Source organism: Choristoneura fumiferana, chromosome 10 (genome assembly GCF_025370935.1).
Source record: "Choristoneura fumiferana chromosome 10, NRCan_CFum_1, whole genome shotgun sequence".
Taxonomy (NCBI): Eukaryota; Metazoa; Arthropoda; class Insecta; order Lepidoptera; family Tortricidae; genus Choristoneura; species Choristoneura fumiferana.
In genome coordinates this window covers 1,449,168-1,476,571 of record NC_133481.1, presented here as the reverse complement: position 1 = coordinate 1,476,571, position 27,404 = coordinate 1,449,168, and the positions used below count along the sequence as shown (strand labels likewise).

The 27,404-nt window shown below is 38.3% G+C and overlaps 2 protein-coding genes across 2 annotated transcripts; one reads left to right on the top strand and one right to left on the bottom strand.

The window, feature by feature from the left end:
* The first annotated feature begins 3,992 nt into the window (after nt 1-3,992).
* On the top strand, nt 3,993-27,183 carry LOC141431819 (ATP-binding cassette sub-family G member 4-like). Its single transcript, XM_074093012.1, is given in 7 exon segments — nt 3,993-4,301; nt 4,887-5,188; nt 5,191-5,460; nt 6,603-6,764; nt 24,240-24,638; nt 24,858-24,958; nt 25,112-27,183. Coding segments are annotated over 7 exon segments (1,944 nt in total). The 5' UTR covers nt 3,993-4,092; the 3' UTR covers nt 25,613-27,183.
* On the bottom strand, nt 8,281-15,086 carry LOC141431817 (uncharacterized). Its single transcript, XM_074093007.1, has 2 exons — nt 13,377-15,086; nt 8,281-8,771 (listed from the first exon to the last, which is right to left on the bottom strand). Exons 1-2 carry the CDS (start codon nt 13,729-13,731, stop codon nt 8,515-8,517), a joined length of 612 nt encoding a protein of 203 aa, XP_073949108.1. The 5' UTR covers nt 13,732-15,086; the 3' UTR covers nt 8,281-8,514.
* Nucleotides 27,184-27,404: the final 221 nt, after the last annotated feature.

Here is a 27,404-nt window from a genome sequence, read left to right as displayed (position 1 = left end):
TAAAACAACAGCAACTTATAAAATAAGGAATACTTTACGGCGTGAGGGACATCAAAGCTAAAACTAGAGTAAATTGTTAGTCGTAAGGGACAGTAACAACAGGACATTTAAAAATTGAAGGTTACTTTATGGGTGTAAGGGGCACTTAAAGTAAATACTTTGCTTGCTTCTTTAAGTTCATTAAAATACCTTGTTAATGTTAGGTCGTAGGAGGCATCAAAACAGATGGTTTAAAGAACTTGTTAGTGATTGAAACATCAACTCAAGCAAGCATACTCCAACATGGCAAGAAATAGTGCAAGCAAGGCGTGCAAGAAAGCATGCAAGCAAGCATGCAAGCAAGCAAGCAAGCATGTAAGCAACCACCTAAGCAAGCTTGCAAGTGAGCATGTAATTTTGTCAATCAAATCAACAAACATGCAATTTTATCGGCCTGGTTAGATGAACATCGCGGGATACCCCGATCCGCGATGACCGGGTCTATGGTATCTCCTCAGCGCTCATGAAGCGGGCTGGCGTCCCACTCCCTCACAGCTGCAATCAGTGTTTTTAGAGGAAGCATAAATAGTGCAAGCATGCATGCAAGCAAGCGTGAAGCCAGAAGGCAAGCAATGCATGCAAACAACAAATCAAGCAAGAATACTCCCAAATGTGCAAGAAAATAGTGCAAGCAAGCATGCAATCACATGCAAGCAAGCATGCAAGCAAGCAAGCAAGCATGTAAGCAATAATGCAGCAAGCAGAGTGTACGCGCAGTGGTGGTAGTAAAAATCATTTCATCATCATCGTCATCAACACATATCAGTTCGTTTATCGCTACCCCCCGGAACTATGCTATTTTCCGGGACAAAAACTTATTTACTTGGCGATTTTTAACAGCTGCAATATCTTCCTTGACCCTCTCGGCTATAAAGAAACAAGTCAGCCATAGCCGAGCATTTGTTGGAGTCAGGACCAAACCACTGGATTGAGCTTCACAATCCCAAAATTCTGTCCACGGAACGTCATTTCTACTCAAGAATGGTACGTGAAGCAGTTGAAATAAAAAAGCATAAAAATGTCAACCGGGACGATAGATATAAGCTTTCATCTTCGTGGAATCCTGTTATTAATAAGTGTCGACGTCGGGATGAGTGTGAGTCGGTGTGATGGGGACAAATAAAAATCACCAAGTGCGGGTAGTTCGTGATACGAGTGCTGGTACTATTAGTGATCAAGTGCGGGTAGTTTGAAGGACTCGCGCTGCTAGGCAGACTTGACACCCCACACTTCAATCCACTCGTGACCACGGCCACTGCAATGTTGCCGAAACGTCGAGGTAAATATTACTCATGTGTATGTCCCGTTGGTGGTATTTTGACTATGAGTGAGAATCACGAAAGTTTAAAACGTTATAAAATTGATTTGAATTTTATTTAACTTTTAACTTATAATGTCCATTTAAAGAAAATGTTACAAATTACATATTTTTAAGGGACGTGCAAAATTATGGCTTTTGCGCGTTATTTTAAATAATTAAAGTGGTTCTCTGAGTTAATTCACCATTTTTTAATAATTTTCTACAGGAACTTACGTCCAAATATGTAGCAAATAAAATATAAAATGTCCTATAAGACCAAAAATCGGTTACTACATTATTTATTTATTTACGGTTTATGGGTGTAAGGGGCTATGACACCCGTATGTTACGGGCGTAAGGGACAGCTATTTTTCTTATTAAGCTTTTTACGAAAATGTCTATAGTTTCACGTTGAAAAGCAAGAAAATTCAAGATTTTACGTAATTATAACGTCCTGCTAAGTTAAAAATTAACAATGCTGTGAGGGTTTGAAAATTAACCAAACTTCTTTTCGCTCTCCTGAAAAGTAGCATTTTGTCCCTTACGTCAATTGAGACTTCCACATCGATATAGATATAATTTATCTGCTTCGCGGTCCCCCCGTTTTCTGAGAAAATAAACACAAAAAGTTTGAAGAACGACCTCTGGGCGAAGGAGTCCTTAGTCCTTCCCTCGGACGGTAATTCAAGCAAATTAAAATTGAAGTTGCATATAATTAGGGCATGCAACCGGTTCTACCCGGTTCTGAAATACCCGGGTATACCCGGTTCCTTAAGGTATCCGTAGAAGGTTCTATATACATCTCAGAACCGGGTATCAGAAATCTTTAACCGGGACCAGTTCTGCATGCCCTACATATAATATTATTTTGAGCCCTTTCTATTAGATCGGCCAACCAACTTTTTTACCGACACTAATCTGTCCGCGACATTTTTCAAACAATTGCAGATTTTTGTATGTAAACATGTTTTTTCTGTAATTTAATAGATGTACATGAATACATGCCATCCTACATAAGTTAAAGCTATTAAACCGTGAAATATCTTGTTGGAAGTACGATTTTTTGGTAACGCCAGAGACAATTTTGGTAACGCAGGAGACGCCCAAAGTGTCGGTAAAATAGTTGATTGGCCCAGATACCTAATGTATTATGTAATTCGTGTATTCATAAATTGAATAATATGTGTGCATCCCTTGCCCTGATAACAAGAGCTTGGCTCTCTGCCAGTGGTCGTTCCCTTTCACTAAGCATAGGAAGCATTTCATACTATAAAACACCTCTACGTTTTAAAAAAAATACTGATTGCTCCTTTCATCCTCTCAAAGGCTGACTGGTAGAGATCCCTTAAAGGGATATAAGTCCGCCTTTGTACAAAATCTCAAAGTTTGTAAATTGTATTTTGTTTCTTTTCTTTTGTACAATAAAGAGTTTACATACATACAAATTATGGCAAAAACTAATTTATAAGAATAGTTACTATTTTATTTTTATTATTGTTTTATTTTGCTATATTTTCTTTAAGCATGCAATCAATTTGAACAGCATAGCAATTAGGTAGGGGAGGACCACCGTTTATCCTAAAACACAGGTCTACCTATTTAGGAAACGGAGTTTCTAAGTTACCTTCCGGTCGGGTGTCAAGCGACCGGCTCCCGGCGTCACGCGAAGTACCGAAACACCGGCTCCCGGATCTATCTCAAAATACCGTTAAGTGTCATGGCCGCCGCGAATTAATTTCGAAAATTCGCAAATTTTATAAAAAATATCACGAAAAAAAAACTATTTCAATGTTTTATACAAGTTTTACACTGATGGTTAAGTATAAAATGGCATAATATCTGATTAAATAAATATGAATGACATTCAATATCTGCGAACTTTATTAGTAATTATCAAATATTACATAATGTAGTCAATTATTTTTTGGCTAGGAGCTACACAAATAGGATCAGCATATCAGATAAAGTAGAATTGTGGTGATAATTAAGAAAGCCTTCTTACGACGCAGTAGCTTGATTGTTTTGCTTTATTATTGTGTAAAATCATGCACAAGTAAAAATTGGACACATAGCCTTAAGTAAACACAGACGTACTCGTAAAATACAGATTAATGGCTAAACATAGGGATGGTAAACGGGTTACAGACATATTACCAACAAATAAACGTCGATCACAATTAAACACAAAATGTAATAAAAATCACGAGAAAAACTCGACAATGGCGCTGTTTATGCAACTAAAAGATATGGAAGCCATTCAGCAAAAAAAAAAAAACTTTTGCGTGTGGCCAGTACACTCGCACCGAAACAACGATCTCTCCGTCTGGGAGCTGTGTCAAGGGCACACTAGCGCACGTGTACACTGTATTTTTGTTCACACACACGCGATTGATGGAAGGCTCAACTTCGTTTATATTATAGACAAATAGCGGTAGGTACTATGGGCTACCGATGACGTTAGTTCCGTGTAATAAAACAGTTGTCAATAGCCACCGCGCTATTCACGTCGACCTTTATAAAAATTTTATCACTACGTTGTAGAAAAAGTCGAAAACGTGTTTTCAGGAGGTTAATATTTAGTTGGAACGTTTTGACAGCGATTAACCTCAAACAGTAGAAAATATCTAAATAATCATTTGTGTTTTCTTTCCAGAGGCTCACAAATCAACCTCTGCAATGGCGGCGCCGGCACGGCCGCTATAACCGGCTTAGTCCGCAAGATCCCGAACGGCTACGGCGATCAAAAAAAGCCAATGGCGTCCCTCACACACCTGCCCAAGCGGCCGCCGGTCGACATTGAGTTCTCAGACCTCTCCTACTCCGTCAGCGAGGGCCGGAAGCGAGGGTACAAGGCACTCCTCAAATGCATCAATGGCACCTTCAGGTCCGGAGAGCTTACGGCCATCATGGGACCCTCGGGCGCTGGGAAGAGCACGCTCATGAACATATTAGCGGGATACAAGTAAGTAGCACTAAAAGTTTTTAATCTAGTTTAAAACGAGAGAATTTGTTTGCCTCGTCGAATGTTTACGGTAACAATACACTTCATGATAATAAGACTGTTGACATTATAATTTACGTACCTGATAATAACGAAATTAAAATATTTTGCTAGAGCAAATATGCAAGCCTTATCAGACTGTCTTGGCCCGTTGGTCTGACCGGAAGAGGAAGCCGATGGGACACTACAGACACGAGGTCTAAGTGGACGTCATAACTCATAAATTAGGCACTTTTTTCTTATCAGACTAACTAAAGTAGTAAAAAACTCTTAATATTACAACGAACTGAGCATTCAAAAAAACAATAAGTGATTGTTTATAAAACATCAAGTTCCGAGAAATATTATTCGCTGTTCAGTTTTCATTGCGAATAGGTGATAAAATAGGTGGTAAATGGGACGAAACGAACCAGTTATTTACCATTGCTAGGCACTATTTTTGAACCCTTCGTCTAAATAAACGTGGCATGCTATCCAAATCGGTCTTGGAATGTGTCCAGAATATTTAAAACATTACTACTATAAAAAAACTGTCTCCGATTTCAGAACTTCGAATGTCAGCGGGTCAGTGCTCATCAACGGCAAGGAGAGGAACCTGAGGCGGTTCCGAAAGCTGTCATGTTATATCATGCAGGACGACTGCCTGCTTCCACATTTGACGGTCAAAGAAGCAATGCATGTGTCCGCGAACTTGAAGTTAGGAAAGGATATGACAGAACAAGCGAAGAAGATAGTGATCAACGAGATTATAGAAACATTAGGCCTTGTTGATGCAAGTGACACGAGGACAATTAATCTTTCTGGTGGTCAGCGAAAGAGACTGTCAATAGCGTTAGAGTTAGTTAACAATCCCCAGTGATGTTCTTTGATGAGCCTACGTCGGGATTGGATAGTTCGTCATGTTTCCAATGCATATCGCTGCTTAAGTCGTTGGCAAGAGGTGGAAGGACCATCATTTGCACGATCCATCAGCCGTCCGCTCGGCTTTTCGAGATGTTCGACTTCCTCTACACACTTGCTGAGGGACAGTGTATATACCAGGGCAAGGTCAAGGACCTGGTGCCTTTCCTCTCCAACTTGGGCCTTAGCTGCCCCAGCTACCACAACCCTGCCGATTATGGTGAGTAAATTTCGATCATCTTAAATAGCTCTTTTTTTGGCCACAACCGTTTCGACGTTGTGATGTTTGTAATAAAAATAATGTTAATTTTATTGTTCCATTGTTTAACTTGCAATTGTTCGATTGTTTTCACTTTAACCCGATACGGTATCTGCTATTTTGTCAGATTATTTATATAACATGCATGCATTCATTGAACAGTGAGGTCATCTTCACATATAAAATATTTAAAAATTATGGTTATGCACTTACATAATTTTATTATTTTTATATCAAAACATTGTGTGCTGAGCATGCGACAATGACAGCGTAGATAATTAGCAGTCAAGGAATAAGAATAGGAATTCAAGTCAAAGTTTCCATTGGACTTTGTACCGGTCGCTAGTCACGTCACAAGGTGGCCAAATGTACCTACACCGTGCCAAACACAAGAGGCCTTGTAATGTCGAGCCTTACTCGGATGCTACTTATTTTATTACATTTTCCTTCACAACAATAAGTCCCAGAATGTTCTTCTCTATTTGATACTAACTTATTCCCGCGGCTTTACATGTGTGAAGTCTGGCAGTTGAACTGAAATTTGCGTATTTACATATTACTTAATTTTCCACGGGAACCCTTCAAATTTCTTGGTCTTCGTATAGTATATAGGGCACAAATGTAAAATTTCATGTCTAAACTTTAATGGTTAAGTTTTTGGGATTTTACAAGTATAGATACTTGCCGATTCTGCGGGAACATCCGAATAAAAAGAAGTCTTTGTTTTATTCCAGAGATTAAATTACGCACCAAATTTCATCCAAATCCATCCTGACGTTTCAGCGTGATAGAGAAACACAAAAGAACACACTCACACACACGCAAAATGATGTATTTGCTTATCGTAAGAGACAAAAGTCTCAAAAAAAGAATCGTCGAAGGTTTTGCTCAAAGCAGATTCTTTTTTATCAATATTTATTACCCTGCCTGGACTGTTGTCTCATTCTCTCTTTACCTATTGAGCAAAGGCCTCTCCCATATTCTTCACTTGTCCCTATATACTTAGAACGATGACTGGCCAGACGTAAAGGAACACATCAAGGACATCCCAGCAGATTATTCACGCTTAACCAACAATGCTTAAGGTCAACTCCATATTCCAGTGATGGAGGTAGCGACGGGCGAGCACGGAGACTGGGTCCACAAACTGGTGATGGCTGTCAACAAGGGCAACTGTGGCCGCGTGCAACCCTCTACCGCCCCACAGAACTCTAACTTCAACAACCAGGCTAAGAACAACGTCAAGTCGCTCGAAATTGGTCTGGGTAAGTACATTTTATGGCCCCTTTGCCGTTTGAGATAGAAATGGTTCCGACACGAAGCCTACAGACCCTTTATTCGACGGCGGGGTTTAAAGTTCGCGTACGTGTGTGTGTAAGTTGTCACTTTATTTCGCACTCTTTGGTCCAACACATGAGCGAAAAAACTCGCTGAGCCTCAAGTCTGTCACCTTGCTGGACCGTTTTTCTGACACTAAGATCCAAAGTTCTAACTAAACTTAGCTATAGTATCTAAAGGAGGCACCATAATTCTGCTAAAAGGTCTTTCCATGAGGACTACCATTTTATTTGTCGACAGGAAGTTAGGCTTTATCGCCTAGTGACTAACCAAGAATTTTAAACATGTTTTTACTGGCATTTTTTATACGTATTTTTTGCGACGTTTTTGTAAAAAAAATACCTGCGTTTGGCTCTAGACACGTATGTAGATGTAGGGCGAGCCATGTGTACTGCGCTAAGACAGTGTCGCAATGCATAGTTTGGGAACCCAATTAGTGCACACCACGGAAGAATAAAAACAATTTTTTGTTCTTGATTTTATTCTTCCGTGGTGCACACTAACCTAACTAAACCTACACGATTGATCGACAAGTTTACCTACTATCATATACCTACTACGAGCATTTATTTATATGGATTCTGTCCGAAATAAATGGCTTATCATTATCATTATCATCATAAATAACAGATACGACTCTATTTCTAGAGCCGGAAGGACGTGTCTGATATTTTTGCATGCTCCGCTGTGGCAGGTATTAATGCTGGTGACTGTACAAGCTTCGCTTAGTTTGCGACTAGGTCAATTGGTGTCAAGTGCCCCATGGTATTTATTATTTATTTTTAACGCTCTCCTGTAAATTTTGCCTCTAGTTAGATACGCGTACGCGGCATCAGACATTGTTGGTTACGTACGCGATCGCATCGATCGCATCGAGGATATACAGTCTACAATGTACTGTCATGCTCTACATTTAAATAGTTCCAATGTTTAACAAATTCAAAATAAGTATAATAAATAGCCAGCGAGAATAAAAAATTAATAAATTTAAAATGTCAAATTAGAATTCAATTCAAATAATAATAATTAAAAGCAAAACAAGAATATTCTTAAATCTAAGTCAAATTTATGCAATAGGAACCAAACGAACAATCAAATAATTAAAATGTCAAAATACAATAAAATTAAATATGAAATTAAAATTCAGTTCACAAAACTGTCAAAAATGACAACAAAACAAAAACAAGAGTACAAAACAAGGTAAGTACATAAAAACAAAAATGAAATGCATATATGATGTCAACATAAAATCTCACTGTTCTTTTAAAGAGTACAATGACTTGTCTAAAAGAAGTTTTTTTAGTGTGCGTCCAAATGTCTCATCCGAACATTCATTTTTTATGTCCGCGGTAGCCGTTCATAAAGCCTAGTTAGCCTAAAGTTGTTTCATGTCCCGTTCACTCGTAGAAGATATGCTTCCAATGCTTTTATACGTGAAGCGAACTCTGGTACTGTCGCTAGGGCGATCGGGTTTGTGCTCGCAGAAATAAAAATAATTTTGAACAGATATGGCTTTTAATTGCCAAAAGAAAAGAAATTACAAAAAAATAATAAAATGAACACGTCTGTGCTTGACGTAAATCTATTGGCGAGTGGCGGGCGGCGGCGCGGCGGCCGCGCCGGTCGTCGTGTGCGTGTGTGGGTGCGCTGTCGATAGGCACACACACATGCTAGGCGTTAACATGCTGCCGCCCCAGGAACGACGTTCTGGTCCATCACTGGTAGCGGGCACAGGCGGTTGAAGGCTCGTCGCAGCGTCCCCGACGTGGTCAGCACGTCGGCCACGCGCGTCACGCCGTCCGAGCCGGGGTGGAGGCGCGTTACGCGCCCCAGCAGCCATCGGCTAGGAGGCAGCCGGTCGTCTCTCACCAGCACCATCTCTCCAAGTTGCAGTTGCCCTTTCTGTGTGCGCCACTTCTGACGTTTTTGCAGCTCTGAAATATATTCCTTATAATATCTTGTCCAGAAATGGGCTTTCAATTGTTGAGTCCTCATATAACGTGAGAGTGTAGGTATTGTTGAAGGGTCTGCTTCCTGAGGAGAGGGCAATAATGTTAGCGTTCGTCCAATAAGAAAGTGAGATGGGGTGAGAGCTGAGAGATCTGTAGGATCTGAGGAAAACGGAGTTAGAGGCCTTGAGTTTAAGATAGCCTCGATCTGCGTGAGAGTTGTGTTCATCTCTTCGTACGTTAAGTTTGCAAATGAGAGAACTCTTTTCAAGTGATACTTTACGGATTTCACCGAGGCCTCGGCCAAAGAATTGAAATGAGGGCTGTATGCTGGTGAAAATTTAAAATTAATGCCCATGCACGATGCTTCACTGCTGATTTTATCAGAATTTAATTTAATGAATTTAGCTAACTCATTGCACGCGCCCACAAAACAAGTTCCGTTATCTGAATAAATGGTAAAGGGTTTTCCCCTTCGAGCTATAAATCTGCTCAATGCAGCTAAAAAGGTTGAACTACTCAAATCAGTTACAAGTTCTATATGCACTGCCTTAATTGCCATACATACAAATATACATAGGTACGATTTTATTAATGAGCTGCCTCTGCCTTTGCGGTTCAAAATCATGACTGGCCCTGCGTAGTCTACAGCGGTATTGCAGAATGGATATTCAGTGTGCAGGCGATGCTCAGGAAGATTGCCCATGATTGGTTGTTTAGTTTTTCCTGAAAAACGACTGCATTTAATACAAGCATGGACAGTCTTTCTGGCGAGATTTCTACCATTCAAGAACCAGAATTTATGACGTAAAGTAGCTAATAATGTTTGTGGACCCACATGCATCAATATAATATGATAGTGTCTAAACATCAATGTGGCAATGTGATGACGTGAGTCTAGTACAATAGGATGTTTAAAATCGTAGTCGTAAAATGAATTGCTGAGTCTGCCACCAACTCTAATCAAACAGTCGTCACTGTTGTAAAATGGATTTAAGTTAAGTAGTCTACTTTTGCTCGGAAGTGGTTTATCTTGTTTTAATAAGTTGTATTCGCAATAGAATGACTCGAGTTGAGCAAACCTGCATAATGAATTTAAGGATGAATCTAACTCAGTAATTGTGAAATGCCCTGTTCGTTTATTGTGAGGATTAAAAAGATTATGTATAAATCGTTGTACATAAGCTATCACGCGTCGTAATTTACAAAAATTAGAAAAACGTTTAATGAAGTTTGAATAATGTGTCACGTGATCCTCACTCTTAATATTCAAGTTACATTGGACTTTGAGCTCTGGTAGCTCATCGTCTCTTCTAGGTGATGGTTGCATGGGCCACTCAGATTCATGTGATAAAAGAAAAGGAGGTCCTGACCACCACAGGGCACAGTGCTCTAATTGCTGGGCGTCTGCGCCACGTGACCCGACGTCAGCCGGGTTGAGCTTGGTGGGCACATAGCGCCATGTAGATGGTTCGGACCTCTCGGCGATCTCGCTTATTCTGTTAAAAACAAATGGTTTTAATAAATGTGCCTTAGGCGATTTTATCCAACCTAGGACAATTGTGGAGTCGCTCCAAAAGGTGAAATTGTTTATATTCAGTCTCAGTGATGTTTTGACTTTCTCCGCCATTCGAACGGCAAGGAGGGCCCCGCATAGCTCCAGACGAGGCACTGTCATTGGTTTTAATGGTGCTACTCGGCTCTTCGCCGTTACGAGATGAATGGATATATTATTGTTCGTAATGCATCTTAAGTAAACACATGTGGCATAAGCATGTGTCGAGGCGTCGCTAAAGGTATGTATTTCGATTGATAAAGGACAATCATTTAGGATGTATCTGGGAATTTTAATATTATTTATGTAATTTAATGACTTTATGAACTTAGACCACATGGTTTCAATTTCAGAAGGTACTACGGCATCCCATGTTATTTTTAATGACCATAGTTTCTGTAAAATAATTTTAGCTATGAGTAAACATGGGTTGATTAAACCCAAGGGATCAAAAATCTGTGACATAATCGATAAGATGGACCGCTTGCTAACATGCTTAATTTCTTTATCGCTCACTGAGAACAGCAGTGCGTCTTCTTTGCAAGACCAGAGTAATCCTAACGTTTTGGAGTACTCTTTGTTACTTAAATTGAGTAGCTCATCACTGCTGCTCTCACCAACAATTTGATTGATAATGTTTGCACTATTAGAGTGCCATTTACGTAGATAAAATTTACCTCTTTCTAATTGTTTGGATATGCCCTTGCAGATGTTAATCAGCTGATTTTCATTCGCTGCGCCTGTTATTAGATCGTCAACATAGAAATCATGATTAATGACTTTAGCCAGGTCTTCATCAGGGCATTCGTTACCTAGCTGCACCAGACACCGTGTCGCGAGATAGGGTGCCGAAGCTGTACCGTAGGTAACGGTATTTAATTTATATTGTTTTAGTTGTTCATGAGGCTCAAACCGCCATAGAATTTGCTGTAGCGCTTGTTGTGATGCTGTTACTTTAATCATACGGTACATTTTCTCAACGTCCGCAGTTGCGACAAACTTGTGCTGGCGAAATCTGATCAAGATGCTGACAAGATCATCTTGCACGGTCGGACCGACCATCTGTATGTTATTAAAAGAGACGCCAGATGTCGTCACTGCGGATGCATCGTAAACGACTCTTAATTTAGTGGATAAACTTGATTCTCGCACAACACCGTGGTGGGGCACTATGTAAGTATGAGCGTCATTTTTATAATTTTCATTAACTGACATATGGTCCAAGTCAATGTATTCTTTAATGAATTTACAATACTGTTCTTTAAATTTAGGTTCTCGTTTGAATCTACGTTCTAAGGACAGGAACCTGGACAGAGCTTGCTCGTATGAATCGCCTAATTTGTCAGGCGATTCTTTCAATGGAATAGTCACTTGAAAGCGCCCATCTTGCAAACGAATTGTGTTTTTTATGAAGCTCTGTTCACATTCCTGCTCTTCCTTAGATATTTGTTTATGACTAGGAACCGACTCTAATTCAAAAAATTTAGTTAATTGAGTTTGTAATTGATCATCGTAATTATTTGAGACTAAGTGATTGCAGTGGACTGTAGTTGTTTTATTAAGAGCTTCAGCTTGACCTGAGATTAACCAACCTAATTTGGTTTTACTTAATATGGGTTTATTTTTACCCAGCGATATATTCTGGGAACAAAGTATTGTCCAAAATATATCAGCTCCGAGGAGCATGTCTATTTGAGAAGGTACGTAAAATGTAGGATCCGCTAATGTAATGTTTTGAGGTATATTTAATGAGTGATAATCCACTTGTGTGGTAGGTAATAATTGGGTAATGCGGGGAACAACCAAGCAATTAATGTTCTCGGTGTATGAATTCACTAACGACGATATAAGGACGTCACAGCGCTTTGACAAGCGTGATAATTGGAGGTTTAACCCTTCAACTAATGTCGAGGTTGAAGAAGTCTGTAATTTTAATTTAGCACATAGGCTTTCCGTGATGAAACTGGAGGTGCTGCCATTGTCTAATAAGGCACGCACTTTATGATGTTTGCCATTGTTATCGGTAATTTTAATTAAAGCTGTGGATAATAATACACAATTACTATGAACAGCTGACAAAGCAATGTCTTGAGGATGACTAATCGGTTGTCCTTGGGGTTCAGGATTTGAAGCTGAGTGTAATAGGACGTCATTGTTAGGGGGTAAATTTAGAGATGTGGAAGTTTTGTTATGATCGTGCAACAAGCTGTTGCGCTTTAATTTACATGAGCGGCATGGATCTAACCTACACGCACCAGCGGCATGTCCCTGACGTAAGCAATTTAAACATAATTTAAGCGCCTTAGCCTTCTCAACTCTTGTCTCTAAAGGAAGAGATATAAATTTTTGACAGCGATAGATCGCGTGGTTATTTTTACAAAAGGGACACACATAGCTACGTGCAGGAGGCGAATGTGTATTTGCCACAAAGGATTTTTGACGGACGTGAGTAGGATCACTAGATCTACGTTTTTTATTAGCTTCCTCCATTGTTTCCAACAAATCAGCGCGATTCTTTAAAAAATCATTAAAGTCCGTCAATGTAGGGAGCTCTTTAAAACTATTGCGATGAGTTTCCCATTCCCGGTTTGTAACTGAATCCAGTTTATTGGAAACAATGTGGATAATTAAAATGTCCCAGTGATCAGTTGGGAGTTTGAGCGTTTTAAGTGCTCTCAGATTTTTATTGACAGTGTCAATGAGACCCCGTAATGACCTAGAAGATTCCTTTACTGAGGAATCCAAATTAAAAATCGCTTGAATGTGATTATTTACAAGTAATCTCTTATTATTGTAACGTTCACAAAGCAGGTTCCAGGCTACCTCGTAATTATCACCTGAGAAGTCGAGGCTTCGAATAATTAAAGCGGCACCATCTTTAAGAGCGGCCCGTAAATAGTGGAATTTACTTATTGCAGGTATAGACTTATCTGAATGAATGAGACTACTAAACGTGTCATGGAATTCCAGCCAGTCTTGATAATGTCCCGAAAAGGTAGGCAAATGAATAACAGGTAATTTAAGGTTTGGCCTACCTTCGCGTGCAGTGCAACAAGAACCTGTGACCGAGGAGCCGCAGTCGCCGGCCCCGCGCGCCGGCGCCGGTGCCAGCAGCTCGCGCGCGCGCGCCAGCACGCTGAAGTATTGCGTCTCGAACGCTTCGCGTTCCTTGAACTGCTCGTCTGGAATTTCACACGAATTCTCTATGTCACTTTGGATGCAATCATAGTCACTATAAAGTTCTTCAATTTTTGACAAACGGGCATTTAATTCATTTGTTTGTAGTCCACTTAAAACTGCGCAACTCTCGACTGTTTCTAAATAATTTTGAAATAGCGTAAGCTTAGCTTTATGAGAAGCACGCTTTTTAATTAAGCCTTTAACGTCCATAATTAAAGAAAGAACAAGGGAAGCCTTTATAAAGAATTTTTAGATACAAGATCGATAATGATTTATAAGAATGCGCTGAAATATGCAGTGCAACGAGTCGCTAAAATTCAATAGGTACAAGATAAAGATTGTTTATGCAATAGTTAATTGAAAAGGAATCAATAAAATACTTAAATCAGCATAAATGAAGCGAAATGCAGGTGCGCGCATAAAAAATATGAGGTAGATAGCAGCAGCAATTGTTCGACCGAGGCTCCGGGCCGGGCGCAAACCGGTTCTCGAGCGAGCGGCTACCGCCGCAATCCAGCGGGCGATCGATGGAACGTTCTAGAACATATGAAAAGGATAATAATTTAGCGAAACCAGTTCATACACAGATCGATGCGATCCTAAATCTCTGGAACTCTGAAATTTATTACTGTTTTAATGATTAATAATTTAATTTTCTAAATGAAATTTATGGACAAAAAAGGAAAGTTGACAAAAACGGTAGGCACAGCAGTGACAGGTTGCCAGCCTGTCCCACGGTATACCCCAACCTAATATCCTTAGTCGCCTCTTACGACATCCACGGAAGACCTGGAGTGGCGCAATTCTAACCCGGCACCACACGGGGAAATAGTTAATAATTTACGTTAAATTTAATTAAATTTAATTAAAATCACAAAATAAAGGATTTGTGGTTTAACGTTAATTGAAATGATAAAGTATATTAATTTATCACAAAATAAAGGATTTGTGAGAATAATAATTTAACAGAATAGTCACAAAATAAAGGATTCGTGACTATAAAGTAGGTTTATAATGTCTGACTGCCAATAGAGGGAGATAAGGGGAGAAGATTGGAACGAACTCACAGTAATACCGCTACTCCTAGGAACTTAACCGTTTTCCTTCTCGAATCTTCCTTATTATAGGTAGGTAGCTTTCAATTATTCTCGTAAAATTCTTGATAAGTATTTCAGCTTCTTAACGTTTCTTAATATTGTTCTTGTAGTTAGCCTTTTCTACGTAACACGGGCTCCACGTCGTCAGCGCAGTATTTCCTTTGTTCAATGGGTTCTTTGTTCAATTTAATTCTGTCGTGACGTAATCAGGATCGTAGGACCAAAATGAAGCGAACTCTGGTACTGTCGCTAGGGCGATCGGGTTTGTGCTCGCAGAAATAAAAATAATTTTGAACAGATATGGCTTTTAATTGCCAAAAGAAAAGAAATTACAAAAAAATAATAAAATGAACACGTCTGTGCTTGACGTAAATCTATTGGCGAGTGGCGGGCGGCGGCGCGGCGGCCGCGCCGGTCGTCGTGTGCGTGTGTGGGTGCGCTGTCGATAGGCACACACACATGCTAGGCGTTAACATACGTAGAGCTTGTAAAACCTACAATACTTAATTTTCGGAATTAGATATATTCAACCTTTCTCTTAACAGGTTTAAAGCTGCCCTGTTAAAACATTAGTTTCGTTTTGTTCAACTAAATTATTGTTTAATAGGTCATTTATATTCTTTGTACGTATTACTCTACTGTATAATTTAATAGTGGCATATTTGCTGGTCTATGTTGCGTTTAAGTCTTATTTTCTTAAGTTTTTTTTCTATATTGTACCGTTTTTTGCCGAAATAAACATTAAACATTTAGGTCCCCATTACTACTTATGTCTTCTATCCACAGACAGTTTATTTAAGTTTGTAGTCGTATAATGGCTTCCTGTATGGGTGCTACATATTTATCTAAACGAGTGGTCTAACAGCCTAAAAGTCAAAGGTCAAACACCATATTGGCTCGGTTATTTTTATACCCAAGTGATATCTTAAAATATCCGTGCCCGGCACAAAGGAAGTTATTTGATACAAGTTTTATTGATTGTGTTAAAACATTGTTATTTTTTATACGATATGGAATTTGTCTTTATTTAAGTGATCAGAGTGATCACCTAAGATTATAATTAGAATAATAGGATTCCTTTTAGAATATCTAAAATAAAAGCTGGGAAAATAGATTTTTAAAATTCAGATATTAATATTGCCACTTGATGAAAAAAAACCTCGCACAGCAGAGCTCTAGTGGAAACAGCTGAGCGGAGCGATAAAGCGTTCCTATTGGTTCATGAAAAACACATTTCTCACAACATATCCTCGCTCATCTCTGGTGGGAACGCAGCCTTACAGTTCCATGCATTTAAGCACTACTAAACAATAGTTATTTATGCAACTGTATCATAATAAGGGCCATTGAGACACGAGTGCGAGTTTATGACATGAGGCGAAGCCGAATGTTATAATAGATACGCATGAGTGTCTCAATGGCTGATTATGAATAGTTGCAGACCTTACTTTTTCTACCAGCTCAAACATAAACAATTAATAAATAATGAATACCTAAATAACGGACAATAAATGAATTTTTCGATTTTAAAGGTAGCAAAGTACTGCTCACTTCCATTGCCGCCTGTTTTATTTCTGGCGGCGTCATAATTTCTGCATCACTTAATTCACCAAAGTCACACATTTTCACAGATAAAAAGTCGTTTAAATAGTGATTAACTCTTTTATTTCTTTTAATTTTCAAGAACTCTGTGCAAAAGCAAAACAAATCCAGCTATAATAATAATAAATTTATTTATTCAGATAACTAGGATCCATCAGTTATTTTGAAACTTTTTTTTTTTTTCACTAATTACAACCTTATTAGAATGGACCCGGGAACTTTTTCGAATAGGTACAGCCAAATTAAATAATGTTGAAATATTTAAATTTAAGAGTCCGCAGCAAGCTTGATTCTCCATACAAATCGTAGTTACGTCCTTATTTTAAAATAACAAGTAGCATCATCATGATTTTTTGTAAATACAATGAGATAAGGCATATCTAGGCCTGAAATTAGTTTATGACTCTTGAAATGGTATTACAAAGAAAATAGAACGAGTACAAGTTTTGCATTTTAAGAGCCAAAAACCCTGTGCAGTTCGGTTAAATACTACGGCCAAAATATAGTTCAGATTGAAGTCAAAACCTATTTCCGGCATCGACTAAACTATGTAGTTTCATAAGAAAAAGCATTTTTCCGAAATGATTTTGTGGTTTTCAAATGAGAACGAAACTACGAAAATCAGTAAAAAAACTATACATTTTTTATGCGAATCTGCAGCGAATCACTCTAGCGCGGGGGAACGGTACGGGGGAGGGCGGTACGCGCCGCCCTTTGTCCTTGGTTTACGCTGGCCCTGCGTGTGCGTGCGTCGCTCGTTAGTAGTGACTCGTCAGCTGTGCGCGAGAGTTACGTAATATTATTTTGGTGAATTCTCTTCGTATCATAAACGCGATCTAACTACTTACGACTTGGACTGATAACGGATTTGATATTTCTTGGTGATACTGGTGGTGTGTGTGCACATACTGTTCGACGACCTTGGCTTTCTTATATGGACTTTGCATTTTTATGTTACAAAAATGGATAAACAGGGTAAGTACCTACCTAGATGCATTTTAGTCAATATTACCAAGTACTTATAAAAAATGGGTCCATATATCGGCTCGCATACTGACAAACGATGATTTGGACAAAAAATAATTATGGTTTTACTAGAAAAGAGAAAAGAGTACCTATGCGAACTATGGCGCTCCCATAAAAAATAATTATTAATGTTCTTGTTTCCAGAAGTGAAAAGATCATCGAAGACAAGATTATGGTTATCGGCTCGTAGGAAAAAAAAGGACCGGCTCGTCATAAAAAAGAAAACATTAATCCTAATAGGTAAGTTATAACTAGGACAGTAGCGTAAGATTTTTCTTCCTTGTCCTCTATTACAAGCTTTTATTTAGTTTCACCTGTCCCGATATTTGTCTGTAATCAAATCTTGCATTCGACCAACTTCTAGCAGTCGGATTGACTTGAAATTTTGCATAATTATGTAAATTGCGTGACAATACAATAATCTGGTAGCTGACATCCTGGTAGTCCGGCCAGAATCGTCTCCGAAGGACGGAACTCTTCAACTGTTACAATGTTATCGACTTGTTTTTGGTATAGGTACAAAATAAATGTAGTTTGGGTAACAATGCTAGTAAAGTCGACAAAAAGTACAGTCAGCAAAAAAGCTTGTATTAAAAATGAATTTTCGTACTCGTACCTTTATTTATTATTTTTGTACGACGTAGGTACACCACACAAACTTGTTATTTCACTTATACAGGTCATAGCACTGTAATAGCACATTGTGTATTAGGGCGGTAAGTAAGGTATTACGAACGAAGTATTACCTCTGGTAGTCTCTGTTATTACTTTGACTAATGGCGACTGACGTCATTTCACCATGTATGTATTTTTCACATGTGCAGTACGCTTGGCACCGGAGAGCATGCCAGTGAGCAGTCTGATAGTGATAACAATACCGATCCTCCACCTCAACCTCTAAATTTAAGCAGGTTAGTGTTTTTATTATTATTTTTACTAGTTTACAATCTTTTATTTAACTTGCAATGTATGTACCTATGTACTCGTATGTATGTATGTGAGGCTCAAATCCTGCGAGTTGAATTTGACTCAGTTTCAGTGGTCGAATTGACTTGAAATTTGGTATACTTATGTGAATTGCGTGACAATACAATAATCTGGTAGCTGACATCCTGGTAGTCCGGCCAGGATCGTCTCCGCAGGACGGAATTCTTCAACGGTTAATGGCATCGACTTGAAATTTCGTATGATGTAGTTTAATAGGTAACAATGCTAGTAAAGTCGACAAAAAGTACAGTCAGCAAAAAAAAAAGCTTGAACAGATTTTTTTTTTTACCAAAAACTTATTTCACAGCTACTTACGTTTTTCACTTGTAGTTTTATTTTCGCTCTTGACTGCAACTGCACTGAGACTAGTACCTACTCGTACCTATATTGACACGGCTATTAAAGATGATTTCAGTTTATTATCTTGATCGATGTACACCGCACTTCTGTTATTTCACTTATACAGGTCATAGCACTATAATATCCCATTGTTCATTAAGGGCGATAAGTAAGGTATTACGAACGAAGTATTACCTCTGGTAGTCTCTGTTATTACTTTGACTAATGGCGACTGACGTCATTTCACTATGTATGTATTTTTTACATGTGCAGTACGCTTGGCACCGGAGAGCATGCCAGTGAGCAGTCTGATAGTGATAACAATACCGATCCTCCGCCTCAATTTCAAAATTTTAGCAGGTTGGTGTTTTTATTATTATTTTTACAAGCTTTTACCTTGCAATAGTTGCAATGTATGTACCTATGAATGTATGTGCAGGTAAAATCTTGCGAGTTGAATTTGACCCACTTCTTCCACATTTGGTACGGAAAAGTAGTTTGGATGAAAATGCAAGTACAGTCAGCAAAAAGCTTGTATTAAAAATGTAGTCGCGCGCACAATATGGCACCGAAAATCGAAACGTATTTTTTGCATAGCGTCACCGGCGTTAGAAGTTTTCTGTAGTAGTGTACGCCTCATAATGCAGTATCAAATATTTTTATTTCACCGTATACTCTGATTTAACCTTGCATGGTATAAATATAACGTAACTTTTTTTTCCTTTCAGAAATTTGAGTCCGAGTACTCCGTCCTCGACACCATCATTACAAATTGAACTTGATCATGATAGCAATGAGGAAGTCGTACGTAAAATGACAGGTCGACGAATTTTCAATGTTCAATATTTATTTGAACAAATGAAGGCTGTGGATCATAGTCCATTTAATTGCAGCTTTAAAGATATGGATTTTGTGAAGGAGTCGAGAATCGGATTCCAGTCAACTTTTCTTTTCAAATGCAAAATGTGTGGCAAAAAAGAAGCATTTAATAATGAAAAACTAGAGTCTAAAATTAATAAAAATGTTGTTCAAGCAGTCGTATGTTCGGGTAGTGGCTTTTCCCAATTAGATGAGCTTTGCGCTCATTTAGATATGCCATGTATAGCGGAGAAAACATTTGGGAAAGAGAATTTGTTGCTTGGGGATGTTTTAAAAGATATCTCTTTGAAGAGCATGTTTGAGGCAGGACTCGAAGAAAAACAAATGGCAATTGAAAAAGGAAACGTAGACGCTGATGGCGTTCCCTACATCACAGTAGTAGCGGACGCATCGTGGGGAAAAAGATCATATCGTACCAGCAATTATAATTCATTATCCGGGGTAGCGTGCATTATTGGGTATGAAACTAAAAAGGTTCTCTTTTTAGGAATACGGAATTCTTATTGCTCTGTATGCGCTGTTGCAAGTAATAAAAAGATTGAGGTCAAGAAACATAAATGTTTTAAAAACTGGTCTGGTAGCTCCACAGCAATGGAAGCCGACGGTGTAGTAGAAGGTTTTAAATGCAGCATAAATATGCATGGCTTGAAATACACCAAACTTATTGGTGATGGCGATAGCAGTGTCATGAGTGCTTTAAACGAAGCATTGCCATATGGCCACTCCACTGCTATACACAAAATAGAATGCAGTAATCATTTATTACGAAATTATTGCACTAAATTGAGAAATTTGACAAAAAAAACTGAAAATAAACAAGGACCTGTCCCTATTATCATGAGGAAATGCCTAAATGATAACATATTGCGACTACGAAAGGCAATTAAAGGAGCAATAGACTTTTCTTCGAAAATGGAAGGGAAAACTTTTACTGAGAAAGTAAATGAATTAAAAAAAGACCTACGAAACGGGCCTTGCCACGTTTTTGGTGAGCATGCCAACTGCAAAACATATTTTTGTAATGGCCCGAAACCAGGCGAAGAAAACTTCATAGGCCAAATGAAAGATTGTGGCTTGTGGTATGACATATACACCGCTATAAGTCCTATTTTAAACAATGCCGAAAGTCTCCTTATGGGGCAAACAAACAATATTGTTGAGCAGTTTAATGCACTAATCGCAAAATTTATAGGAGGCAAACGAATAAATTACTCCCTTCGTGGATCTTATGAGTCCCGTTGCTACGCAGCTGCTACAAAAAGAAACACCGGGAGTCTTGTAGCAACCATGAGTAAAGTATTAACAAAAAATGAAGAACTGGGGACTTACACGCAGAAGTATGAGAAGAGGCAGGCAGAAAAGGCGAAAAGAAAATCAAGCCAAGACAAAAAATCAAAACGAAGAAAACGTATCGCAGGACCCGATGAACATTACGGTGATATCGAAAAAGAACCAGATATGGAAGTTGAGCACTACGAAAAAAGAAAACAAGCACTCTTAGCAGACTTTTCAAAAAGTAAAATAGAACTTGAAAATATCCAAAAAGATACCGTTGGGCAGGCAACGAACCCTGAATGGATCAAACAACGAAAAATACGCCTTACTGCGTCAGTGTTTGGTCAAATATGTAAGAGAAGAGCTGCCACGTCGTGTAAAAATATTATAAAAACACTCTTATATAGCAATTTTAAAGGTAGCGATGCTACTAGATACGGCAATGAGAATGAGCCCATCGCTTTAAAAGAGACTGAAGCTGCACTAGGAGTGCAAGTATCACCTTGTGGGTTATACATCCTCGAGGAACACCAGTATTTAGGCGCGAGTCCCGACGGAGTCATAGACGAAGAAACAATTGTGGAGATCAAATGCCCAGCTTCGGCGGCAAATATGACGCCAACAGAAGCTATTTTAAAGAAAAAAATTACTTTCTGTGTGTTGGACGAAAGTGATCCTCAGAAAATAAAACTGAAGCAAAATCACAACTACTTTTATCAAGTACAAGGTCAGTTAAATATTACAAAAAAAAGATACTGTATCTTCGTGGTGTGGACTCCAAAAGGCATATTATTCGAAAAAATCGAAAAGGATACAGGATTCTGGGAGAGCATATTAAATAAATTGAGAAAATTTTACATGGAATGCATACTACCTGAAATTATAGATCCGCGTCTACCTAGAAAGTTACCGATACGAGAGAGTTCTTAAAAATAAGCGAATTTTCATACTTGTATGTATTAAAAAATAAAACACAATATTGTATGACTTTTTTTATTTTATTCAATACACCCAATCTTCAATGTGTCCAATCAAGTTGATGTTGTAGTCTATAGATATTATACTTTTCACTTCTCATGCTCGTAAAGTTCGTTTTTATGCTGAGATTAAGCGACATAAAATGACTTTTTATGCTCTAGTGCATAAAATAAAATCTTTGTCTAAGACCAAGCTAATCAGGTGTCAACCAGCCACAAACAGAAAGTTTTTAACTTTTTTATTTATTTATATAAAACTAAAAATTAACCAAATCAATCAAAATAAATCAATAAAATAAAAAAATAGAATTATGTATATAGTAATTCATGAAAAATAAAAGAAACATAGTAAGTGAACCATTGTTTCCACTGTTGCTATTTCCTCGAATTAATCGAAGTAAAAAGCAGTGTAAAACTCGAGCATTAAACCCATTTTTCCCTCGACGTGTCTATCCACCCTCGCCGTACCGGAACGAACGTCTTAAAATCGTAAACGTCGTAAAATGGCTCGTTTTATGCTCTTGTTGTACAATCGACTATTTCACTTCTCATGCTCGTAAAGTGCGTGTTCATGCTGCATCTAGGCAACATACAATAACTTTTTATGCTCTAGTGCATAAAGTAGAATCTTCGTCTAAGGTCAAGGCAATCAAGGTGTGAAACCACAAACAAAAGAGTTTCTACATATTTTTTTATTTTTTTACACCTAAAAATCAATCAAATCGATGAAAATAAATCAATAAAACTAATATAGTAAAGCATGAAAAATAAAAGGTACAAAATAAGTGAACATTTATTTTTACTATTGCTATTTCATTTCTTCGCAAGCGAAGTGAAAAGCAGAGTGTAAAACTCTAGCATTGAGCCCATTTTCCCCTCGACGTTTCTATCCACCCTCGCCGTGGCTCGGGTGGCTATATGAACGTCTCGGGTAAAATTGCTCGTTTTATGCTTTTGTTGTACAATATACTATTTCATCACACTTGCTCGTAAACAGTGTCGTAAGCTGCAGGCTAACTTGGTTGCAGTCCTTAATAAAACCTAAGGGCCTTTTTTGGCGTTATGAGTTGTTGCGCGTACTAATACTGCTGCGCGCGCAGGTTCTGCACGACTAGCAGGAGGACCTCGTGCACGCATGTCAGGCACATGCTGCGGGAGGCGGAGGGCGGCTGGTAGCTGGCGCTGCCAAGAACTGCACCAGCGGTATCGGCAATTTTTGTAACAATAATATTTTTCTTTTACACATATACAATTTTACTCGCAAATGTGATGAAAACATTGTAAGTCGCACGGGCGGTACTATAATTATGAACATCGACCTAGTCCTCAGTCTTTGACTTTGAGCTTCTAATACTCTCGTTCGTAATTTCTTATTAACCGCCCTTAAGACATAATGTACTATTACGCCACACCTGGCCATAATGTGAGTTTTACCGCCCGCTATGCGTATGGTAAAACCCACTTTCTGGCAAGGTGAAGACGTAAAATTGTGTACTCACCATGGGCAGTAAAAAAGTTTTACAGCGTAATGTGTAGTGTAATGTACATTTACGTTTTTGGAACGCCAAATAATATCCTAGCCGGTAGCTGCCCTCCCGCGCTGTATATATTATAATCTTGGTCTGGAGATGTTCTACTGTTATATTCTACTTAGATACTGCAATAATTTCACCATTGTATGAAGATATTTTACTGCAATATTGTTACTGTGACATGTCTCTAGCTCCGCCTTCCCGCTAGCGCGCTCTTGCTTTCTTTCTAGCGCCCTGTCTTACTCTAGGTGAAACAACAACATTTTAAAGCGTTAGCGCGTGATCTCAACGCGGAGTTGAGCGCTACTTGCTGCGGACTCTTAATAATAACTGTAAAATTCATTTATTGTCCGTTGTGTAAGTATTCATTATTCAATAATTGTGTATGTAAACATATTTTAATTAATCTTTAAAGTCGATTTAACAATAATTAAGTAAATAAAAAGAATGGTTGAAGTTTTTTTTTGTTTAAATCCCGCCATTTGCCGTGCAAAAAAGGACCTTGTGAAACGTTTCACAATCAAATGTCAAAGTTGCGATCACACAATGCACCTCATTGGATTGCCGACAGCGGTATCGTCAGCAGTACGCGAGTAGAAAAAGCTTTATTCTAAACCGAGGTTCTTTTCATATCTAGTGGCATTTAGAAATATTTTGAAACTATAATATAAATATAAAATAAAATCAATAAATATCATGGGACACTTGACACCAATTGACCTAGTCCCAACCCAAACTAAGCAACGCTTGTACTATGAACACCTAGGCATTGGATAAACATACTTATATAGATAAATACATATTAAACATCCAAGATCCCAGAACAAACATTTGTATTATTCATACAAATATCTGCCCGGGCCAGGATTCGAACCCGGACTTCAAGCTTCGTAGTCAGGTTCTCTAACCACCGTAATCGTAGTACTGTCTTATTCGTTGATTCATAAAACTAATCGCATTAGGTACGTCATCAACAATTTCCTAACCTTAGCTTTCTTTTCCAGACAAGCCGACTTGCACAGTAATAGACATGTCTGGACCAGCACCCAACACAGAAAAACAGAACGCTCTCCCTAACTCCACTAACCTCGCTCCCGTCACTTGCACCACCTCACTCCTGGACTCCAGCGAAAGCTTCACCAAGAAACCTGTGAAGACCGGATTCCCCACATCAGGCTTCAAGCAGTTCTGGATTTTGCTGAAGCGTACCTTCCGAAGCATCCTCCGAGATCAGATGCTGACGCATTTAAGGCTATGTTCGCATACGGTCGTTGGGCTGCTGATCGGTTTCCTGTATTATGACATTGGTTCTGACGCCGCAAAGGTCATGAGCAACGCTGGCTGCATATTCTTCACTGTCATGTTTACAATGTTCACGGCGATGATGCCTACAATCCTAACATGTAAGTTTAAATATGATGTGACATGAAATACTTATGATGGCCATGTGTACAGCAATTCAAATTTTGCACCAGTTTAACCCTTAGCAATATTTGCTTCTGAGTAACTTGCGGAATTGTCAGTTCCTATAATAATAAAGATATACCTTATTATGTACCGAGACTAATTAATTGTGTAACTTTATTGAGTCGGATGGATGTTAATAATTGTTTTTGTTTCAGTCCCGACGGAAATAAGTGTGTTTGTGAGAGAGCATTTAAATTATTGGTACTCATTAAAAGCTTTCTACTTTGCAAAAACGCTTGCGGACCTACCCTTCCAGGTATTTTATTCACACAATTTAGTAACTTTGTAATATCATATATGCCTCAGGTTTTGTAGCTTCGATGGCAATTGTAAAAAAATACAAATGAAATTCAACCCAACTATTGACAAATGACGTCCTCTTTAACATTTGTAATTTATTTCTCCGCAGATAGTCTTCAGCGGTGTATATGTCATAATAGTGTACTTTATGACTGGCCAGCCGATGCAGACAGATCGGATCCTCATGTTCACTACCATCAACATCCTCACAGCTCTCGTGGCACAGTCGCTAGGCCTCCTCATCGGGGCCGCCATGAAGATAGAAACTGGCGTCTACCTCGGCCCTGTAACCACCATCCCGGTCGTTCTCTTCTCTGGCTTCTTCGTCAACTTCAAGGCCATACCTGGCTACCTTCAGTGGGTCACTTACCTCAGCTACGTAAGATACGGCTTCGAAGGAGCCATGCTCTCCATATACGGCTATGGAAGAGAGAAACTTCATTGCTCAGAAGTCTATTGCCATTTTAGGAAACCAGAGTCTTTCTTGAAAGAAATGACTATGGACAAAGCAAATTTTTGGGTGGACGTCGCAGCACTCAGCGCTTTCTTCGTCTTCATCCGGCTTGTTTCGTATTTAGTGCTAAGGTTTAAGTTGCAGATGATGCAGTAGGCACAAATTTAAGCTTTAATGTTACGAAATGTTTCATTTAAATGCAGTTTGTGTTGGGTGGATATTTGGAATTGCAAAGTATGTACATCTATACAATATAATAAATCTGTAACAAGTCTATGTCTGTACATTGAAATTATTTGAGTAAAACTGTTTCTGGGGGTATTTATTGGTGCAATAGAACCCTAAACAATAATTTTTAGAATTCTGTTTGTCTGTGCGTTTGCTAACGCTAATCTCAGAAACGGCTTAACCTAGGAGGATGCAGTTTTCACCAATATATTGTCGTTTCCTTGGATTAACATTTAGTGTTTATTTTATTTGAATCGGTTCACAAATAAAAAAGTAGTAAGTAGGTACGTCAATCTAAAGAATTTTATCGAACACTTTTGAAAGAATCGTTGATTTCGCGAAAACCTGGGTTACCTATTATAGTATTTCTCATATAGGTATTGTCTGCGAAATGATTTAAAACTTATACAAAAAATAAAATTTGATATATGGGTTCTTAGAAAAACAATTCCAAAGTAAGAGCAGCTGACATCTAATTGTAGCAGCATGTCGCGAGGTCATTTATCACGCTATGAGAGTTAAGTCAATTTTGATGGCAGGTGTCTTTTGTAAACTGCTAGGCAGTCAAAACAATAAATGGCTGAAATAATTCTCAGTCCACGCAGACGAAGCCGCGGGCACAGCTAGTTTTGTAATAAATTCCAATCGTTACGTTGAAATGTTTAGGTTCCTTTAATTGCTGATTGTATTATGTGATTGCGGCCTATTTGACTTAGCAGCAAATAGCTTGTAACTAAGATATAAAATCGAACGTTCTGTACCGGTGATTGGTTCTCAATAAGATCTTTCGTAATATCAACAATTAAGTATAATTTATAATCTTATGTCAGTCAACACCAAATTTTCGTATCAACGTAGGTAAGAGTTAAATTAGAATGAGGTTTAATGAAAGGTTTAGTAGATAGTTATCTAGTTGTCGACTCAGCCTTTGAAATTATTGTTAAGTCACGCATGTTCCAATAGTTTTAAGAACAGAGAGCGCCATGGGTTTGTGGCCTTCTATTAAAAGCATATAAAGACCGCTTTATAAATTGTTTCTCTTTCACACTCAAGAAAAAAATCCCTTAAGTTCGTTAGTCTCACTCACGCAAATGACGTTCTCAGAAATGGTTTGCAACAAAGCAAGGTTAGCAAGTACTGGTTAAGATTACAAACTTACCTCTATCGATTAAAATATCATAGTTATCAAAGCTGATCGCGTATTTATCACGGAGTGCTATTAGTTCCAGTTTTTACCATTAGCAAAGATAATTTTGTGATGGATTGAAATAATAAATGACAATATTATTATTATGACGGTATTACAACTCATGGTGAATTCTCAAATCGATCGTAGTTAGTTAGGTACAGTTAGCTCGAAAATAGTTACTTAATTCAGTGAACAAATTCTTCTGCTCGGTTATTTTAGAAACCTTCGATGAAGTAAACTTATTCGATACATCACAACTGGTTATGGTGATATTTCAAACTCTTAATTATATTAATATAATGCTGGCTAGTTTTGAACATCATCATCATCAATTACACGGTGAACATGATTGTTTAGATGAAACTATGCATCTTAAAGATGATGTAAAAAATTCAATATCTATTAAGATTATACTATAGTGTTGGAAATGATTCCACAATGGTACTGAGATCTATGTATATTTACAAGCTTGTAATAAGTATACTTTATGAGACTGCTAATAAGGGCAAAATTGATACGTTCTTTAAGCTA

Excerpts from the sequence above, each read along its gene's own strand:
- LOC141431817 (XM_074093007.1), bottom strand. The coding sequence starts at position 13,731 with ATGGACGTTAAAGGCTTAATTAAAAAGCGTGCTTCTCATAAAGCTAAG. Across the intron at positions 8,772-13,376 it reads TTGTTGCACTGCACGCGAAG|AGCTGCAAAAACGTCAGAAG; the intron begins GTAGGCCAAACC and ends AATATATTTCAG.